The 19,947-nt window shown below is 41.9% G+C and overlaps 1 protein-coding gene and 2 long non-coding RNA genes across 4 annotated transcripts; 1 reads left to right on the forward strand and 2 right to left on the reverse strand.

Moving 5' to 3' along the window:
• LOC109831617 (two-component response regulator ORR9-like) lies at nucleotides 3,525–4,858 on the forward strand. The gene is made up of 5 exons (XM_020398973.1): nucleotides 3,525–3,790; nucleotides 3,880–3,938; nucleotides 4,021–4,098; nucleotides 4,203–4,273; nucleotides 4,417–4,858. Exons 1-5 carry the CDS (start codon nucleotides 3,688–3,690, stop codon nucleotides 4,661–4,663), a joined length of 558 nt encoding a protein of 185 aa, XP_020254562.1. The 5' UTR covers nucleotides 3,525–3,687; the 3' UTR covers nucleotides 4,664–4,858.
• LOC109829622 lies at nucleotides 14,703–16,823 on the reverse strand. Its single transcript, XR_002244094.1, has 2 exons — nucleotides 16,735–16,823; nucleotides 14,703–14,963 (listed from the first exon to the last, which is right to left on the reverse strand). It is a non-coding gene; the product is annotated as an uncharacterized LOC109829622 (long non-coding RNA).
• On the reverse strand, nucleotides 17,225–18,548 carry LOC109831618. Of its 2 annotated transcripts, XR_002244476.1 has the most exons (5): nucleotides 18,229–18,548; nucleotides 17,986–18,072; nucleotides 17,677–17,770; nucleotides 17,407–17,529; nucleotides 17,225–17,301 (listed from the first exon to the last, which is right to left on the reverse strand). It is a non-coding gene; the product is annotated as an uncharacterized LOC109831618 (long non-coding RNA). The 2 variants fall into 2 exon arrangements; XR_002244475.1 differs by lacking the exons at nucleotides 17,407–17,529; nucleotides 17,677–17,770 and having other exon boundaries at nucleotides 17,227–17,301; nucleotides 18,229–18,537.

The raw sequence follows: 19,947 nt of genomic DNA on the forward strand, positions 1-19,947 counted from the left end.
ATATAAGAGAGAGTAGCCGTTGTAATATACTATACTTATATACTAAGAGAGAGAGTATACACACACATATTATACATATATAAGAGAGAGTATACTTATATAAGAGGGAGTATACATANACACACACACACACACACACACACACATATTATACATATATAAGAGAGAGTATACTTATATATACATATATACTAAGAGAGAGAGTATATACACACACACACACACATATATTATACGTATATAAGAGAGAGTATACTTATATATACATGTATAGTATAAGAAAGAGTATATATATACATACATTATACATATATAAGAGAGAGTATATATACACACACATATTATACATATATAAAAATATATTATATATACATATATTATACATATATAAAAATATATTATATATACATATATTATACATATATAATACAAAAAAATAAAAAAATAAAAATTACTATTCCGGACCGGGCACCAAAAAGGCAGCCCGGGCCAGGCCCGGAGCCTGGACTTGGCCCGGGTTTCCGGGCCGAGGCCGGGCCGGGGCCCGGCCGGGCCCGGACCGGCGGGCTTTTTGGACACCCCTACTACGCACGGTGTCAATATTAATTATTATTAATAATGAATCATAGTAAAAATTTTTCCTATAAGGACATGTTTGTTTCGTCAAAAAAATACAGAAAGTTGCCCATCAGAATACTGACGCTGGGAAAATTTGTTGTTTTCCTCACAATCGGATGTTTGGTTCGCAAAAAATAAAAAAGAAAGTGAAGGAAAAAGGGGGCGCCACATCAGACTTTTCCCCAAAAAATTCCAGCTCCAAAACGTCTAATTACGGAGGAAAACCTCACTTTTCCATCTCCGTAAAAAAGGCCTGAATCTCCATCCCCTTCTGCCATCTCGTTCTGGTCACCCCTCTCTCCCCCTCTCTCCCTCCCGCCCGAATCAACCAAGATTTTCCTCCTTCCCCTTTCCTCCTGCTTTCCAATCTAGGGCTCGACATCTTCTCTCGGCCTCCCCTCCACCCACGCCCTCTTCGGCATCGACATCGCCGTCCTCTCCGGCGATGCCCTCCTCCCCCTCCCCCTCCACCACCTCACCTCCTCCCCCGAGTTGTCTACCTTTGGTTCGCAGCCAATATTCCATTAAAACCCATTTTTCTGCACCCATGTTAGCTCTAACTGAGTTCATGTTAGTTCTACCTGGGGTCATGCTAGTTCTGATTTATGTCATGTGAGTTCTAACTTATGCCATATTAGTTCTAGTTTCTTTCGTGTTAGTTCTAATTTACATCATGTTAGCTCTAGATGCACTCATGTTAGTTCTAGCTGTATTTATGTTAGTCATTATTTGGGTCATGCTAGTCTTAGTTGGCGTCATGTTAGATAAGAATTGAGTCACGTTAGTTTTAATAAAGGTCGGTTAGTCTCGGCCTTGCTTTTAGCCTTAGTTTGGTTTCCTTTGTGCTAGCTATTTGTGCATTACATGTTGATTTTCATAACTTGGTGCTTGGTTGTTAGTTCCTGGTTATATGACCTGATGCTTGGTTTTTAGTTATTGGCATTGGTTGTTATGACACTAATAATATGATATTATGCTATGATGATGGTCGGATATATAATGTATGCAACCAAATTTAATACTAGTAATCAATTGATGAGATAATAAATACAATCAACATTGCTATTATAAACTTCATGGCGATGCAGATAATGAAGAAAAGGGCCTTTTCTGAGCACATTTCTTAAGTGTTGCTCTTTTCTTAACAGAGCTTTTCTTAACTGAGATCCAAGTTCTAAATTTCTTAAGTGTTGAGCTTTTCTTAACTGAGACATTTGGGTTATGCTAGTCTTAGTTGGCGTTATGTTAGTTCAGAATTGGGTCACGTTAGTTCTAATAAATGACGGTTAGTTCTATCTCATGTTAGTTCAGAATTGGGTCATATTAGTTCTAATAAAGGCCATGTTAGTTCTATCGTAGCTCATGTTAGTTCAAATTTACATCATGTGAGTTCTAATTCATGACGTGTTAGTTCTAATTTATACCGTGTTAGTTCTAGCTGCACCCATGTTAGTTCTAATAGAGGTCATCTTAGATCTACCTGGGGGTTATGCTAGTTCTGATTTATGTCATGTGAGTTCTAGTTTCTGCATCCATGTTAGTTCTAACCGAGGTCATGTTAGTTCTACATGGGGTCATGCTAGTTCTGATTTATGTCATGTGAGTTCTAATTTATGTCATGTTAGTTCTAGTTTCTTCCATATTAGTTCTAATTTACACAATGTTAGTTCTAGACGCGCACATGTTAGTTCTAGTTGTATTCATGTTAGTCATTATTTGGGCCATGCTAGTCTTAGTTGGCATTATGTTAGATAAGAATTGGGTCACGTTTGTCCTAATAAAGGTCGGCTAGTCTCGGCCTTACTTTCAGCCTTGGTTTGGTTTCCTTTGTGCTGGCTATTTGTGCATTACATGCTAGTTTTCATAACTTGGTGCTTGGTTAGTTCCTGGTTATATGACCTGGTGCTTGGTTTTTAGTTATTGGCATTGACTGTTATGACACTGATAATATGATATTATGCTATGATGATGGCCGGATATATAATATATGCAACTAAAGTTTATACTAGTAATCAATTGGCGAGGCAATAAATGCAGTCAACATTGATATTATAAACTTCATGGCGATGCAGATAATGAAGAAAAGAGTATTTTCTGAGCACATTTTCTATAAATTGTGTTAAGTTTTGGTTTGGTTTCAATATTGGGTTGTTCAAGTCATGGTTTCTCTCGAGTTGGTTTTAGCCTTGATTCAGTCTTGGATATTACATTCTGGCTATCGATGTACTTGTAATCAATTGGTTGTTATGACATTTAATTATGTCTTGTTCATTGAGCATTTTGGTTCTTCGTTATATGAGATGATTATATATTTTTGGAATTAGCCCCCTCAAATATTTGAATATGTTGCAAATCACTACCTCAAATTTTTTTTAAAAATTACAAATTAGTCCCTCAAAATTTTAAATATTTTTATGTGACTGTTGATAAATGTTCACCTCTCAATTTATGTTAGAAATAAATTTATGCTATAAGGATGGTAAGCACACCATGGTGATCATAGTCTACTTTCTTCTTTTTTTTATTTGAACCAAACACTAGAAAGTGAGGGAATCTATTCACACATTATTTATTTTCTTCTTTTTTCAAGTTGAACCAAACTAAGAAAAGTGATGGAAAGTACTTTCAGGCCATATTTTTTGGCGAAACAAACACAAGAAATACTTTTCATAAAAATAAAGGAAACACAAAAAAGTGAAGAAAAATAAGTTTTGAAAAATGAAGGAAAAGAACCAAACAAGCCTTAAAAGTAATAGTTAATAGGTAATAGTAATAATGGGAACTTCCTTTTCAAATCCAATATATAAATATACTGGCCCCTGAAGAGTGATTGCGAGGAGATTTGGAGGAAATCCGGTGGGATCTTTCTTTTGCAAGTGGGTCGGATTTGTTTTTTCCAACAGCATCCCTTTACTATAAATTAAGCCACCCCAAAAAAATAAAAAACAGACAAAACAACAAATAAATTAATTTATAAAGACAACCCTCATCCTTTAACTTTCCTCTTCATCCTTTTCCTCTTCATTATTCACATCATCAAACGTAGTCTTTCTTCTTCTTCTTCTTCTAATGGCTATAGCAGCTGAGTCACAGTTCCATGTCCTTGCTGTAGATGACAGCCTCATGGACAGGAAACTCATTGAGAAGCTGCTCAAGGTTTCATCATTCCATGGTAAATTTACTAAAAACCCAAATTCAGAAGTACCCATTTGTTGTTTTGATCATTTTTAATCTTATTTGGATTTTTTTTTATTGTTTCAGTCACTACAGTTGATTCTGGGAGCAAAGCTTTGGAGTTCTTAGTGTCCCCTGATCAACAAGTAAATATCTTTACTGATTTCTATTTGCAAATGATTGTTTTTTCATGTAAATTTGGTTGCTGATGTTTGATTCTGATATCAGGAGATTGAGGTGAATTTGATCATTACAGACTACTGCATGCCTGGGATGACAGGATATGATCTGCTCAAGAAAATTAAGGTACCATTTTATTTTATTTTGCCTTTTTTTGGCTAAATTTTAATTGATTATGGTGGTATTGTTAGATTTTTTTATTGATATTGTTTCTGGTTTCTGTGAACCAGGAATCTTCATATTTGAAGGATATCCCAGTTGTGATCATGTCATCTGAGAATGTGCCATCAAGGATCAATAGGTGAGCATCACAAATCAAATTTAACAAAGTAAATCTTAAAGCTAATGGAGATTTTGATGTTGATCACCTACAAAATGTAGGACATGTATATTTTTCCAAATTTGGGAAAAGTTTGAAATTGATTTATTTGTTGCTGATCCCAGATGCTTAGAGGAAGGAGCAGAGGAGTTCTTTCTAAAGCCAGTACAGTTATCAGACATGAGCAGGCTCAGGCCTCATCTAATGAAGAGCAAATCCAGAGAAGAGAAGAGCAATGAAGATGAAGATTCCAGCAGCACTGAGAGCGTTACAAGCAAAGAAAGCAGCAGTATCAAGAGAAAAGCAACTGATGAGGAGATTTTGCCTGAAAAAACTAGGCCAAGATTAAGCACCAGCTTGACAATTGAGTGATGCTCGAAATAATAAAAATACTGTAACAAAATCTTTTGAGAGCTACCCAATTTTGTTGTGATAAGATGGTAGAAATATAGGCAACACTGGTTTTTTTTTTGTTTGTTTTTTTGGGGGAATTAAATTAGATGTGGGTTGGTTGTACATTTGATGGGTTATGATGAATGATAGAAAACATGTTCAAATTTTATTTAATTGAGATTTTAGTATAGATCTTAACCCAATTGTGCTACTACATAGTTTCTGAATGTAAGAAAAATCTGTTGATTATTGACAAAAAGGAGAACAGAGCATTGTTTGCATCTTTGTATTGCTTTTTAATGGACTCAGATCCTCTTTGCAGCATATAATAATTGAAAAATTCTCAAGGAAAATCAGTAACTATTAACTAATATACCTCAAATGAAAATGAGAATGAGTATGATTTTTAGTGGACTATAATGAAGCCTAATATACCTTCAATGAAAATGAGAATGAGTTTGATTCTTGACAAAGCCCTCTGACCAAACTATTCATATTTATAGTTCCTCATTTCTCAAATTTTTTTTTGTAAACATCATATTCGTGGAAAAATATATATTTTTATTCATAAAACTATTTATTGCGCCAAAAGCATTAATGTATAGTGTATATAGTGAGCAGCAGGACTATTGCAAGAAGGGGGTACGGGAAAAAAAATTCCATTCACAGTACATGTATTTCTAGAATGTCAAAGTCAAACAGGGGGTAAAATAAAAATTTCCTTCTTCGCATTTATAGTATTCAGAACTTTCCAACAAAAGGCTTGGCTAATAAACAAGATAAGCTTTGATGATTCTCTTTATGGTCTGACTAAGATACAAACTAAAACAACCACTCGTATGACTTTATCAAATAATAATCAAATCTTGAAAAGATTCTCTCATACATCACAATATCTCCGTCAAATCTCACTATGCCACCAACAATATCTCATAAAATCCTACCCAAAAAATATAGATCATCAATGACTTTGAACAAGTTATCAAACCTTATAATGATTCTCCATACATCACGAAAATCCATCAAATCACAATATACCAACGACATGTCATGAAATCCTATTGATTTAAATTGAATAGAATAGCAAAATAGGTAGCTTCTAAACCATTGGACTTAAAAAAGTAGTCCCTGAATTTCAAAAAACCATTAACTAATCTTACTAGCGTTATCCTATATGGCATTTATTTTATATATTGTCGGACTACAATACTCCATAATTTTCACTTTGCAATAGTAATTAAATAAAGTGGTTGCCAGTGGTAATATAATCTCGAATCATTTTATAATCCAAAACTCTCATACTAGTTTAACAAGAACATGGATATAAATCTATGCCGACTTTGTACCCACTTCTTCATTTTTTCACCTGTACTTTTCGCCGTCCATCTTCTAATCCTGATCTCGCCCAAGCTAGCACACCATCATATCATGCTTCAAATTATAACTCATGTTCAAATATTTAGTAATATGCTCTTGCATTTTTTGTTTCCCCTTTCTCACCATACAAGATGTAAAGAATTCTACTTTATGGCCACGAGAAGAAAATCTATACACATGAGAATATTAAATATGAGCTGCTACCTCATTTTGCAGAGCTAACGAGCCCTACAACAAAAGTCGTAAGTTATAAAACTTTTCTTATCATCTCGCGACACATTTGTGTTGAAGAGCGGCACAAAATAAAAGTGTGGGTAGAGCATGTGTGGAGAGGGTCCTTTTACACAAATGAAAATGTGTCGCGAAACTCGCAATACATACATATGTTGATGATGGCGACACATATATGTGTCTAGTGTTAGAGTTTTATGGAAAAGTTTTCCAAAAATCTGGGCTAAGTTTCAAACTTTGTATATATGATAGTATATATTTTAATAACAAAAACACAATGTAGCCTAGTGCTCCAAATCTTTTTGAACAAGTCAATGGTCCTGGGTTCGAGGCTTGCCCTCAACTCTTTTTATCTAATATTTCCCCATATATTTGGACCAAGACCTAGAGTCGGTTGGACTCGGACCCGACCTGCTCGGACTCGGACTCTTACTCAATTAGACCTGGACTCAAACTTAGTCAGACTCAGACTTGGTTTCAGAATTAGACTCAGACTCAGATATGGACTGTAGACGGTAAAAAAATACCTCTATGGGTCTACAGAGAATTTGTCTACGAGAAGAGTTCGCACGCCCAGTTCTCTGACACGGACCTAAACCGCGTAGACGTCGACTGGGCTCAAATCCAGGTTCGCCTAACGGTCGACTCGCCAGCATGAGTCAGGAGCGATCAGGATGGCGGAAATTTGCTCTTCGCTCAACTCGCCTGCCCGAGTTCGGAGTCGAATCCGCCAGCAAGCCCCAAAACCGTCAGTACAGCTGGGTATCCACTACCCCGCGCGCTGAGGTGGGCCTTCCCACCTCTCTCGACCCAAAGGGAGAGAGAGCACAGTACCCCAGGGCCGTCAAAACGGCCACCCACAGTGCGCACAGCGCGAAGGAGCTGGACAGGTGTCGAGTCAACCTGAGCATTCATAAATGCGACTCACCTCGGCTGTCTGAGTCTGGAGCTGGGTCCGCCGGCACTCGGCAAGCTGGCTAGACTCACTCGAGTACTGTACACCTACTTCACCGCCTCTCCTGACCGGAAAGGAGAAAGCGTCGTGCTCAAAGCACGCCGGGCGGTCACGCACAGTACTGGTGATCGGACAGACGCCTCATCGATCTGCGGACTCATAAATGCGGTTCATTAATGCTGGTCAAATCCACTCGGATAGTAGTCGTTTGTTGCCTCACATACAAGAATGGGCCTTCCCATCGTAGGTGACAGGACATAAAGCACAATCCCTGGAATGACCGATCATGGTTTCGAGGAACAGCTAGACGTCTCTGAAGAAGATGTGGTCACATCCCACAATTCAAGGAGGAGTCAAGTTGTCCTTCTCCCATTTAAAAGCCTCTTCCGGCACACTGGAGAGGAGGTCGCAAAACTTAGGAAAAAGAGTTGAGACCAAGCTCTCTGCACAACTTTCTTTGCATTGCAGCACTACTGCTTAGTTCCGAGCTCCGATCGCCGGCGAACTAAACAGACCCGAACTCTCTCAAGTTGAGCTTCTACTGCGAACTGAAGCTCTCCAGCAACCTCATTCGAACGGTCCAAGGGAAGCAGACTCGACACGAGCATCGAGCGAAGCATCCTGTAGCCACCTAAAAGTCCCCACACAAAACAAAGAGGGCCTTCCCTCTGCTTCTGTTGTAACTATTTGATCATTAGTTTGTAATAAGCCTTCTTATAAATACAAACGAAACTCCCTCTTTCGGGAAATCAAATATTCACCCTACAGAAGATGGCGACCACAGTGGGAGAAGCTGTTTCATCGAGTGAAATGGTGGTGGCTCAGTTTGATGAGGTTGCTGTAGGGACGACAGTGGAGTCCCTAGAAATTGAGTTCGACCAGGCCAAGTACGAAGAGTACTTGTCCTCCTCCTCCTCTGGTGGCGATGCGTCCCGCAAACGTCACAGAGTCGTGCGTCGAGGCCGACCTCAGACGGTCAAAGCCTCTGCACCTACGGGTTCTACCCGAGTCTCATCGGAAGAACCCGTTCCCTCACAATCGATCAACGCCAAGCCGGGGGTCGAGCGCAAAGGGCAAGGGTCTGCCAAATGGGTCGCCAAGCGATCCCCGCAGACACCTACCCCGAAGGGAACGCCGGTTCACTCCGGCACAAACCACGCTGCCACAGCTCGCGGTGACGTTCTCCCCGTTGGGAGAACTAACCAACAGCGGCGGCAGGAACTCGTCAGACAGGAGGTCCAAACCTCCGTTCCTCATAACGGCCTGAGCCATCATACGGGCCCGAGGAACGCTAGGCGAGAAGGCAAACTGCCCGACATTGGGAGGCCCTCCAAGTCAGGAGCGCCAACTGAGGAAGGCAGAGCCGCCCGCTCGGGAAGACTTCGCTTCTCAGGTCATATCCCTGATGCGAATAACTCACTTCCAAGGAGTGAGCCTACCCGAGTAGGCGAATCCTCGAAGGCTGGCGAGCCTCGTCATAACCATTTGACGGATAAACGTAAAGGTAGAGAAGTAGGCGAGTCCTCGCGAACCCGTTCTTCCAGGCGAAGGGGTGAAACCCGCCCACGTACTGGAGCTCGCTCAAACGCGAAGACTCGCCAGTCAAGGCGAGATCGCTCGACTCCAGCACCAAAGCATTCCATCCAACGCGCACCAGAGGGCGCACCCAAAAACCTCTCGTCGACTCACCAGAGCGACTCTTCTGAGGCCGGGGGTTGTCACCAACCGCCCGTAGAAGACCTCAGAGAATATTTAACTCGCAAACGCACTATCCATGAGGCGAATCCTCAGTGCCACTGCGAGAGACTCATCCACACGGTCCTCGCCGACTGTCAATGCGTCGGAACGGCGAGACCTTCGGTGTTTGGGAGACTGTCCCAACAGTCCTCTCGACCAAGGCCCTCCCGTCAAAGGCGCCGTCACCAAAAAAGACGCGCTGCCGATGACTTGGAACTCTCATCCGCCACGGTTAACATGACGGATAAAGGGAAGGCAGTACTCTCCGACTCGCCAGACTCGGATTCCGCCCTAAGACCTAACACTCGGTCCGCTCGACGCCGGCAGGAAGGCATATTCCAGCGAACCCGTAGTCACCGGGGGGTAAGTATTGGGTTTGACTATTCCAACCTAATACCTCCCTCCTGCGGCGAAGATGAGGACCATTCGGCCGCTGCCACATCTCAGACCTCGCGCTCAAGCCAAGACGCGCAGGCGAAGGCACACATGACCAATACCAACCACGAGCAGACAATGGCTCAAAAGTTGGAGGAACAGCAGGCGACCATCGACTCTCTAAGAGAGATGATGGAACAACTGCTGAACAAGAAGAAAAAGAAGAAAAGGGCCCAACGCCCCTTACCCCGGCAAACTAGAGACAGGGAGTGGGTACCTCCCCTCCGTCCCGTGTCTGAGGCGGAGGATAATCAACATTCCGATTATTCCTCCAAGACATCAATAGGAACGTCGCACACTGCGGATAGCACCCGTGACAAGAGGTTCGATGAATTCCAAGACCAGCTGAACGCGCTGAAGCTTCAGCAAAATATGAACAAGCTGGGGGTGGTACGTCCCTACCCCACGGAATGGGACACGGTCCCATACCCAGCGAAGTTCAAACCCATCAGCTTGTTACAGTTTGATGGCAAGGGGTCACCCTCGCAGCACATCTATTATTTTATGGCGCAAACCGGATTCCTTACCGGGAATGACGCCATTCTCACTCGACTGTTCATAGGTACCCTCAAGGGGGTGGCCTTTGAATGGTTCCGCAAATTGGAGCCCGGCTCTATCAAGGCGTGGGCCGACGTTGAAAAGCTTTTCCTCGCCCGCTTCTTCGACGACGACACCGAGGTGTCAATGGCCACTCTCCTTGCTGAGAAGCAACGGAAGTCGGAATCGGTCAATGACTTCGTGAAGAGATTTCGGAACCGATCAGTCCACTGTCGGGACCAAGTTTCCGAGGCGACACTGATCGAGATGTGCCGCAACAACCTGTCGATCCATATCTTGTCCAAGATAGGGGCGGTAGAGACCCGGACTTGGAAGGAGCTTGTTCGCCAAGGTGAGCAAGTCGAAAATATGATCAAGAGGCTGGAGGCCGAAGAGCCGCAGTCCAAAAAGGGAGCAGCAGAGCCGGCTGCGCCAAAGAACCCTCCCCGATCGAAGGGAAAAGAGGCTATGGCCGTAGACTCTGCCGCGGCGCCAAAGTTCGTTCAAAAGCCGAAACCCAGGCAATTTGAACCGCGCCCCCAGCGGCAATATGATTTCAAAGAAGACCAGGTGGTAGCTACCTTCGACACTCTACTCAAGAGTGGGCGGATTAAGTTACCGGAAGCCACCAAGCCTGAAGAGGCAGACAAAACCGGTGACCCAAGTTACTGTGCATATCACAGATTCCTTGGGCATCACACAACCAAATGCTACGTCCTCAAGGACAAACTCCAGGCCCTCTACGACGCGGGGGTCTTGAAGAAAGAGAAGGTCCAAAAGCAGGTGACGGCGAACATGGTCACTTTGAGCTTTGGGACGGGTCTCCCAGAGGTTCAAGCTCCGGCGGGGATAATTCCTATCCCCAAGGCGATTTTGAAGATCACTAACGACGATCCTCACAACCAGCGGGAGAAGGGTTTGGTTCCACAAACTCTGCCATCAGGGCAAGTGATGTGGGTCCATCCGGACCTCCTCGACGACGAGCAGTGGACCGCACAGCCTTCCAAGGAGGCTAAGAGGAAATATTGCAACGTTGTCACCGCCATCCTGGATACAGACGACGCGGCGATGACTGCCTTAACCGACTCTGAAGAAGACACCAACGTCTTCGCCACGAGAGCCGGAAAGGAGTTTGCAAAACAATATCCCGCGAGGACGGAAAACCCAGCAGGACCTCCCGCGAGGCCGGCCGCAGCAGTCCCTCCCAATCCAGATGAGCCAAGTTCAAGCCGCCAGCCTTACCGGTTCAACGTGCTCGCGCAATTGAAAAGCATACCCGCGCGAATCACCGTGTACGACCTCCTCCGGTTGTCTAGGCCTACCCGGGAAGCCTTACAAGAGGCGTTGGCTGACGCAGAGGCGTTCTCGACCCATTTCTCGAAAGAAACGGAGATCGAACAGGGCTGTACAACTTGCTGCCAAGTCTCCGAGAGACAGATCCCCTGCATCACTTTCACCCCCGAGGACATGCTCATCAAGAACACGTCCCATGACCGGCCGCTGTACTTCACAGGATACGTCGGCTCGGCGAAAGTGGATCGGATCCAGGTTGACCCGGGGTCCGCACTGAGCATCGTGCCCCTGAAGCTAATCAAACATTTGGGGATACCGTCGAAGCGCCTAGCCTCGACCTCGACTACCATCTTCGGCTTCAACGCCACTGGGACTCGGCCACTCGGCAAAATCCGCCTGAAATGTCGGATAGGCGACATGAAGACGGAGGTGACGTGCTACGTTATCGATGCTGAACCCTCCTACAACATACTCCTGGGGCGTCCGTGGATTCATGGCAACCGGATCGTTCCATCCACACTACACCAATGTTTGAAGTATGTGGACGACTACGAGCGAGTAAGAACGGTAGTGGCCGACAAACATCCCTTTAAAGGGGTCGAGAACTACTTCGCGGATTCTCTGCTGTACCAGGACCCCGAACAGCCACCAGTGGAAGAACTGGAGAGTGGTAATGAGGCGGACAGCGAGCCTGAATACGGTGACAGCTTAATTCTGAACGACTTTGAGTCAATTGTAATTGGTTACGAGAGTCACCATGTAACCAACGCCGTTCAGGCAGAGAAGCTTATCATGAATGAAAAATCCGACCTTGCTTATTTGTCGTCTTGCTCCTCGTCCGAAGATGACGCACCTAATAACCTATGGTCGACACTCTACAGTGAGTCTTCTCTACACTTGCCGGTATGTTCGTCATACGTCTTCAAGACGCGACTGATCGAGCCATCGCGAGCTGTATTCGTCGTGCCAGCACGGAAGAGGTATCGAAAAGACATCATCTTCGGTCGAATCGATCGTCCCCTACGCACGCTATGGGACGAATCTGAGGACGAAGACCCAGCACCCCAGTTCTCGCAATACAGTCGAGTAGCGAAACGCATAATGAGCAACATGGGGTACGACCTCACTCGCTTAGAGGGCCTGAATTACGGCCGAGGACGCAAGACGGTCATCAAACCATCCTACGTCCCCAAAGGGAAGCCCTCAAATTACTTCAACAGGACTAGGAGAGGCTTAGGCTACTCCTCCTCCTCATCGGAGTGTTGTTTTTACGTCGACGAAGATTCCGATTACGCATGTTCAGGGGATCAGTCGTCAACAACCTCGGCCTGGGACTCCGACGTCAGCGTAAGGGATCTGTTCGATGGCCTTACAGTCAACATGGCTACAGTAGACCCCGCCGGAATGGCAGAGGACGAACGACTTCCACTTTACGACGAGACATGGGATCGCCATGTTAGCGCCCAGTGGAACGGAGCTGGGATGAGAGAAATTTTGGGGGGAACGATGGAAGGAATAAAATTTTGGGGGGAACAATGTAACGAATAAAATTTTAGGGGGGAACGAACGATTTTTTGGCGACGCGGAAGAATAAAAACTCGTCGTTAAAAATAGACCTTTTAGCTACCCACAGCAGGCACGACGGGAAAAAGTGACTTTTAGCGACGCTAATGGAGCTGGGATGAGAGAAATTTTGGGGGGAACGATGGAAGGAATAAAATTTTGGGGGGAACAATGTAACGAATAAAATTTTAGGGGGGAACGAACGATTTTTTGGCGACGCGGAAGAATAAAAACTCGTCGTTAAAAATAGACCTTTTAGCTACCCACAGCAGGCACGACGGGAAAAAGTGACTTTTAGCGACGCTAATCTAACACGTCGCGATAAATACATACTATTAGCGACGCCAACCCTAAAACGTCGCTAAAAATATATATTTTTTCTGACGAAAATAAAAAAACGTCGGGAAATCCATACACTTTTACTAAAGCTAAGTTAAAACGTCGCTAATAATATACACATTTAGCGACGCTAATTATAAACGTCGGGAAAAAATATATGTTTTGCCGACGCTAACTAAAATCGTCGGGAAAAACATAATTTTTGCCGACGTATTTAACCATGCGTCGGGAATAAGCGTCGGGAAAAGTGTAATTTATTGTAGTGATTGGATTGGAATGTTGAATATGTGCATATTGAATTGGATGTTGGATTGAAAGTAATGTGTGTATATTTGATAGGATGTATTGGCGTGAAGTTTGTGTTGGATGTGTATATTGAGTGTTAATTATTTCAGGTTAATGCAAATGTACACGACAATATAGATTTGCTAAAAATAATTTTAGTATAATAAAGCATCATAGACAGATTTTCCGTCTAGGAAGCAATCTAGATGGAATTTTCGCCTAGGTTAATTACAATCTAGATGAAATTTTTTTCTATGTTGCTTCTGAGACAGAATTTGGCATTCCATCTAGGTTGGTCTCCATCTAGGGTGATAGTCTAGGTAGATCACCCTAGACGAAATTCCGTCTTGCGTCGACCTAGATGGAAATATCCAAGATGGAATTCTTTCTAGTTTGATTAATCTAGATGGAATTACGAGCGGTCTATATAGTTTCTTTCGTCTTGGTTGCTCGTTCTTTTATAGTGTACGTCCCTTTATCTTAGTTTACAATAATACGAGACACTTCATGGAGAAACCAAGCAACTATATCCTTGGCTCTTGTTTTGCCCAGTTTGAATAAGAAACAAAGTTATTAGCATGGTAGGATTCAATCTCCTAATAATGATAAGAATTCAAAACTATATATTGAAATTACATAGAATCAAAGACAAAATTCTTATATTTTCCTTCTTTGCATTTGATTTCCAAACTACCTCACTACCACATTTGAGGCCTATGGGGACGGTTGTGAACCGTCACACTAGGCATGGAAACCGTCACACTAGGCCTATGGGGACGGTTCAACATCCGTCTCGTTTACAGCCGTGCTCTTAGGTCTAATGTGACGGTTTATGCTTCTAGTGCAACGGTTTGTAAACTGTCATCCTTGATACCATAAGGGAACGGTTGTGCTAAGGGATCGGTTCTTAGTTTAGAGCAAGTGGAACGGTTGTATATCAAGGGGAACGGTTTTTAGGTTCTAAGCAACGGGAACAGTTTGATAGCAAGGGGAATAGTTTTTAGGTTCTAAGCAATGGGAACAGTTTTATAGCAAGGGGAACGGTTTCTATGGGGACGGTTTTTATACCAAGGGGGACGGTTTCGAGCTTGACTTAAGAAGACGGTTATATTGTCTATGGGAACAGTTTTGTTTGTGATCTATGAGGACGATTTTTATACCAAAGGGGACGGTTTTCATTTTTTACCGATCAAAACAAATCACCCAGATATCACACATCAGTCCATCACATACAAAGAAATAATAGTCCAAGTTTTACACACAAACTAACCAAACTTTAGCCTTAATATAATGAACAATTTATTACAACGAAGAACAATATTATAGCAATAGGATTGAGATAATTCTATACAAGTTTTACACACAAACTAACCAAAGTAAGCACATATCACAAATCCTCCATGATTAAAACAAAGAGCTACTACTTAATCAAAAGGTCAAAATGTCTCTATTGAGATGATTAAGTTCTAAATCTTCACAACAAATAAATCCCCAAAGAGCGACAAACATGGATCTTCAGATGTTTTCCTGCATACATCAAGATAAAAAAATGAGTAAGCACAAGTAGAATGAAATGCACTGTAATGGATTCAGAGCATCCATTCCTACTTTGATCATTACAAGGTGATTTGTCTATGGAAACATGTGTTTTGCCCCCCTGTTTTAATGAGCACCAGTTCCTTGATATAAGAATGTGTATTTTGTGCAGATAAGCAAGCCTCAGTGATTTGAGGGTGCTGCATTGTTACTTGGGTGTCCAAAATGATTTATTATTGACTTTGATTTCCGTACGAAACTTGAGGAGGGTGCTGAGCAGTTTTTGTACTTGATGATGTCCTTGTGATCACAAATGAGTGTTTGGTTGGCAGGAGATAGAGTTGTAGCAGTAATTAATATATGTGGATTAATATCTTTCGTTGCAGGCCACGTATTGGTATATATAACTTCATTATCAATAACCAAGAGATCATGTTTTCATAGGAGTTTAGTTGCGTTGGAACTGTTTTCCTTATTGGCTACCTACCAACCCTTGAGATACTTCTCATTTGAATCTATGACCCATATGTTTGTCAACAAATACTAGTTTACTGAAAGAATGAAATCTTTTCCTGTGAAAATTTATCTTTAACAACTAGCACCTGAATCATGCTAGTACAACCAGCATTATCCACACAAATAAAACTAAGAGAGAAACAATAGAGAATACACCTAATCAATGGTAATCCAATCCTGAGTTTCCTGCCAACACAATTTCAATCTGGACAATCAAATAGCAACCATGTTAGCCGAAATGAATTAAGCAGGCATCTTTGTCTATAGTTTTTCAAGCCTAACGCTAATACAGATCGCCCTTTGCTTCTAATGTGAGTCCATTAACCGCTAGTCTAACGTATACTCTGTCACAGTATGTTGTGCTATCAAGACAGAGGGCGTCGAACTCACATATGTTCTTCACTCCGGTTAATGTTTTCTTCATACATTAACCTAGTTGGTTATTCCTTAATGTATGAACTCAATTTCAGATCAATCACGGTTATTGCAATGGCCACCCCTTGAATTTTCTTTCTCCTAATCAGGGACTTAAAAGCTCGTGATTATCTATCATCGCAAATTTCCGATGGATCATAATCCTCATCAGAAGCAACATCCCATGCAGCCACTACCTTTTGCTTGGTAGAAAGTCAGTTTTTTTTTTACTGGTGAAGTCCCCGCATTATTGGTCATGCAATTTGAGCTCGAGCAGAAACAATGGATGTACGTATGTCTTAACATTTAGTTTTTTTCTAAATGTTTCATATTCTCCTTAACCGAATAATGTTGACATTTGATTTAGTTATTTTAGTCATTTGCAAATCAAAAAACCATAACATGCAACACCTAACTTTTTAAGCTTTGGCGCGCAAATGGATTCAAAAAGATGTTTATGAGAATCTACACCTTTTTATGTATTATTTAAATCTGTACCTTTTTATTTAAATCCAAAATGAAGATGGATCAGGAGGAGGCACAATAAAGTACATGGATCCACTGTTAACGTCCATACATGAGATAAAATTAAACACTTGCAGGATATTCTCAACATATCTCAGTATAAAATTATAGCAAATACATCATAAAGTTACCTTTAGTTGGAGCTGTGAATAAGAAGAATCGACCATTCCAAAGTGGAATTCCTTGTATCATACCTGAAATTTACAAAACCAAACGCATGAAAAACTAAGAGAAATTTACCAATCCAAATCAAGTTGTCATAATACACAAAAAAGAAAAAGAAAGATATAACAAAAGAAAAAACTACCTCATTTCGTGGCTGATGGCTGCTTGCAGATGAGCGAGGATGATCATGATTTCGAGCACTACCACCTTGCTCAGGTGATCTTGTGCGGGCAATAAGTCTTGCAATAGCCGCCGGATCAATTGTTTGCCCAAGTGTTTCAGTCAAGAGCTCGGCGAAACCATGAACCAAATCTGCCTTCTGCTCTTCAAACTTTTTTGTCAACTCTTGCTCAACTTTTTGTGATATAGTTTGAACAACAGATTCTGGAACTTGCTCAGAGGGATCCATGATCTTTTTATTTTTATTTTGGAGCATGGTTTTAGTGACACCCCTCCCCCTAAGACGTACACGTCCAGGATGTTCATCTTTCTTGACTAAATCCCATGCATCATCAGCTTCATCTTGAGATTTGAGTTCTTCTAAAGCACCCTGCATTAGCAAAATTTATATTTAGTTGCTATGCATGTTATATGAAAATTAGGACCTAAAAAGAAATATATGAATATTAATATTTAGGCTCCATAACATCAGCACAAACTGTTCGTACTCTAGAGTCACAGTGATGGGATGGAACCTTAACATTCTGCTCTGCAACCAACATAGCATATCAGTAGAAAGAAAACCCAAAATCACAAACATAAACCAAATCCCTTTCCTCTTAATCCCTTCCTTTATATTACCAATGTCACCAACCTTTATATCAACACCGATAACAGCCCCACCCTTCTTCGGTGGCCCTAAACTCTGACAAGCCACCTAAACATGCACTACGGAAGAAAATTAACTGGACCTCATTTTAACAGAAGCAAGTAAAACCTTTATATTACCAATGTCACCAACCTTTATATCAACACCGATAACAGCCCCACCCTTCTTCGGTGGCCCTAAACTCTGACAAGCCACCTAAACATGCACTACGGAAGAAAATTAACTGGACCTCATTTTAACAGAAGCAAGTAAAACCAATTTAGCAAAGGTTTCAGTTTTAAATATCTTTTAGGGGGTTTTACCTATATAACCCGAAACCAACCATATTTGCAAATTTACCCCCACAAATCTACATAGAACGGAAGGATAGATTAGCAAATATCTAGGTTTATTGGCTGGAATGTTAGACAAGAAACGATCTTTTCGGTACTATTTCCAGAATTCTTAACCAAAGGAAGCAACTTTAGTGATATTTCTTTTAGCTGCACCTTGAAATTAAATCCAATATAGCACAGTTGAGCAATTTCTCTCATTAAATAAATAAATAAATAAATAAGTGAATACCTGAAGCCAAGCACCGGGAGCGCATCCAAGATCGAGAACCGAAGCGCCCGCACCAATCAATTTGAACTATTTCTGCAACTGAAGAAGCTGCAAGAAGGATTGAAATATACATGCTTAAAATCAAATATCAACCAAGACAACAAAGCCCTAATTTATAAAATTAAATTTCAATTTTGTTAAATAGATAAAAAGGAAAATTTGAAACCCTAGAGTTTGATGATTGAAAAGGAGAGAGATAAGAACCCAATCACTGGATGCTAGAGAGGGATGGCCTTGAAGTCGACGAACAAAGGGCTGACGGACGAGGGGAAGTGAAGGAGAGGCGGCGAAAGTGAGGAACCGACGAGGGGAGGGAAACGACGGTGAAAAGGTCGGCGAGAAGGAGAGGCGGCGGAAGTGGGGAGCCGAGGAGAGGAGGCTGCGGTTTTCCTCCGTCGAGGAGAGGAGGCAGTGGAAGTGGGAAACGAGAAAAAGCCCTAGGTTTCTTCGACGGGATTTTGATCGGGTGAAAGATGAGGGGTACGGTCATAGGAAACAAAATTAAAATTGTTTTTTTTTAAGTTTGGGCGCTAACATAAAAAGCCCAAAATAAAGCGGTCCCCTTAACACAAAATTAAACCGTCCCCTTAGCTTATTATAAAACTTTTGTCTGAGCCTAAGTCAAGCCCAACGTTTTAGTTTAAAGCGTTGTCTTAAATTTTTTTCGTAACGGTTAGAACCGTCACAAAACCGTCCCCTTAGGAAGCAAAGGGAACGGTTTTAAACCGCGCCCCACGAACCGTCCCCATAGACCCATTTTTTGGTAGTGCCTGAAGATTTAATGTTGATGTATTGAATTTTGCTTTAAACTCTGAACCAAGGCAAACACGCCCCTCAGTGTTCTCTTGCGTCTCGATATGTAGTGGGCTATTGTCGCTCCATCTCTCTTGAATTATAAGAGAGATTCCTTCCCATAAGAAACCTAACATGCTTTTCTTTAGAATTGAGCCTGATAATAGGTCGATCTATCGTTCTTCTCTACCTGCATTGCTCTCATGGAAATTACAAGAGCGCTATCCTACACCTCCCTATAATTAAGTTAAATGCAACATTCTCCTTCATCACTTGCTTATGATTTAATAGGAGAGCTAACTTTCCCACTACCCCCTACATGCCTAGTACCACCATCTCCTCTATATCACTAATCTAAGATCCATAAAGAGTGCTACCTTTTCCTACGTACATCTCCCTACTAATCAAGTTCATTTTTACTCACTACTTCACGGAGTAGTCACAACCTTCACTCCTGACATACTAAATCTCTCTGGCATGTTCTGAATGTATCCCCTCCATGATAAGAAAAAACTTTTTCTAGTTACAATTTCTATGTATCTCTATATCCAAAATGTTTCAGGACTCTTCAAGAACATTCATATCCCTCACTACTTAGAAGCACCTTCAATTGCCGTATATTTGGTATCACTTGGGATAAGAGCATATCATCTACGCATAGAAGCAGACATAAACAAGTCATTGCTAATCTTGTTGTAATAATTAGTTGACCATTGACTACTCATGTAACTCAACTGACCAGCCTGCTCCTACTGCTTACTACGTACCTCCACATCCGAATCCTTTCATCGACATCTCCACAAGCCATTCTCACACCCAAATTAGTCAATACAAAGCACACGTATGCTCAAACTCTTCGTGAATATAAATGTGAATTTTCTCCATATAGCAAGATAATCCATGCCTATTATCTAGCCCTAGCATCCTAACCTTCCCTCGCTGTCAATGTAATTAATACGAGGAGCAGTCAAATACACTTTGCACTATGGTAACGACGATAACATCAATCACGTTATGGTTCATGTTTTATGTATTCCTACAAGTGGCCCAAGCTTACATATGGACCAATTTAACCCGACAAGCATCGAGCCATAACCTACGTTAGCCTTTGTAGGATTCGTGAGATTTCAT

The sequence above is a fragment of the Asparagus officinalis genome, chromosome 2, assembly GCF_001876935.1.
Source record: "Asparagus officinalis chromosome 2, Aspof.V1, whole genome shotgun sequence".
Classification (NCBI taxonomy): Eukaryota; Viridiplantae; Streptophyta; class Magnoliopsida; order Asparagales; family Asparagaceae; genus Asparagus; species Asparagus officinalis.

Coding starts and splice junctions, on each gene's coding strand:
- LOC109831617 (XM_020398973.1), top strand. CDS start 3,688: ATGGCTATAGCAGCTGAGTCACAGTTCCATGTCCTTGCTGTAGATGAC. Junction 3,791..3,879: donor CAAGGTTTCATCATTCCATG/GTAAATTTACTA, acceptor TTATTGTTTCAG/TCACTACAGTTGATTCTGGG. Junction 4,274..4,416: donor GTGCCATCAAGGATCAATAG/GTGAGCATCACA, acceptor TGCTGATCCCAG/ATGCTTAGAGGAAGGAGCAG.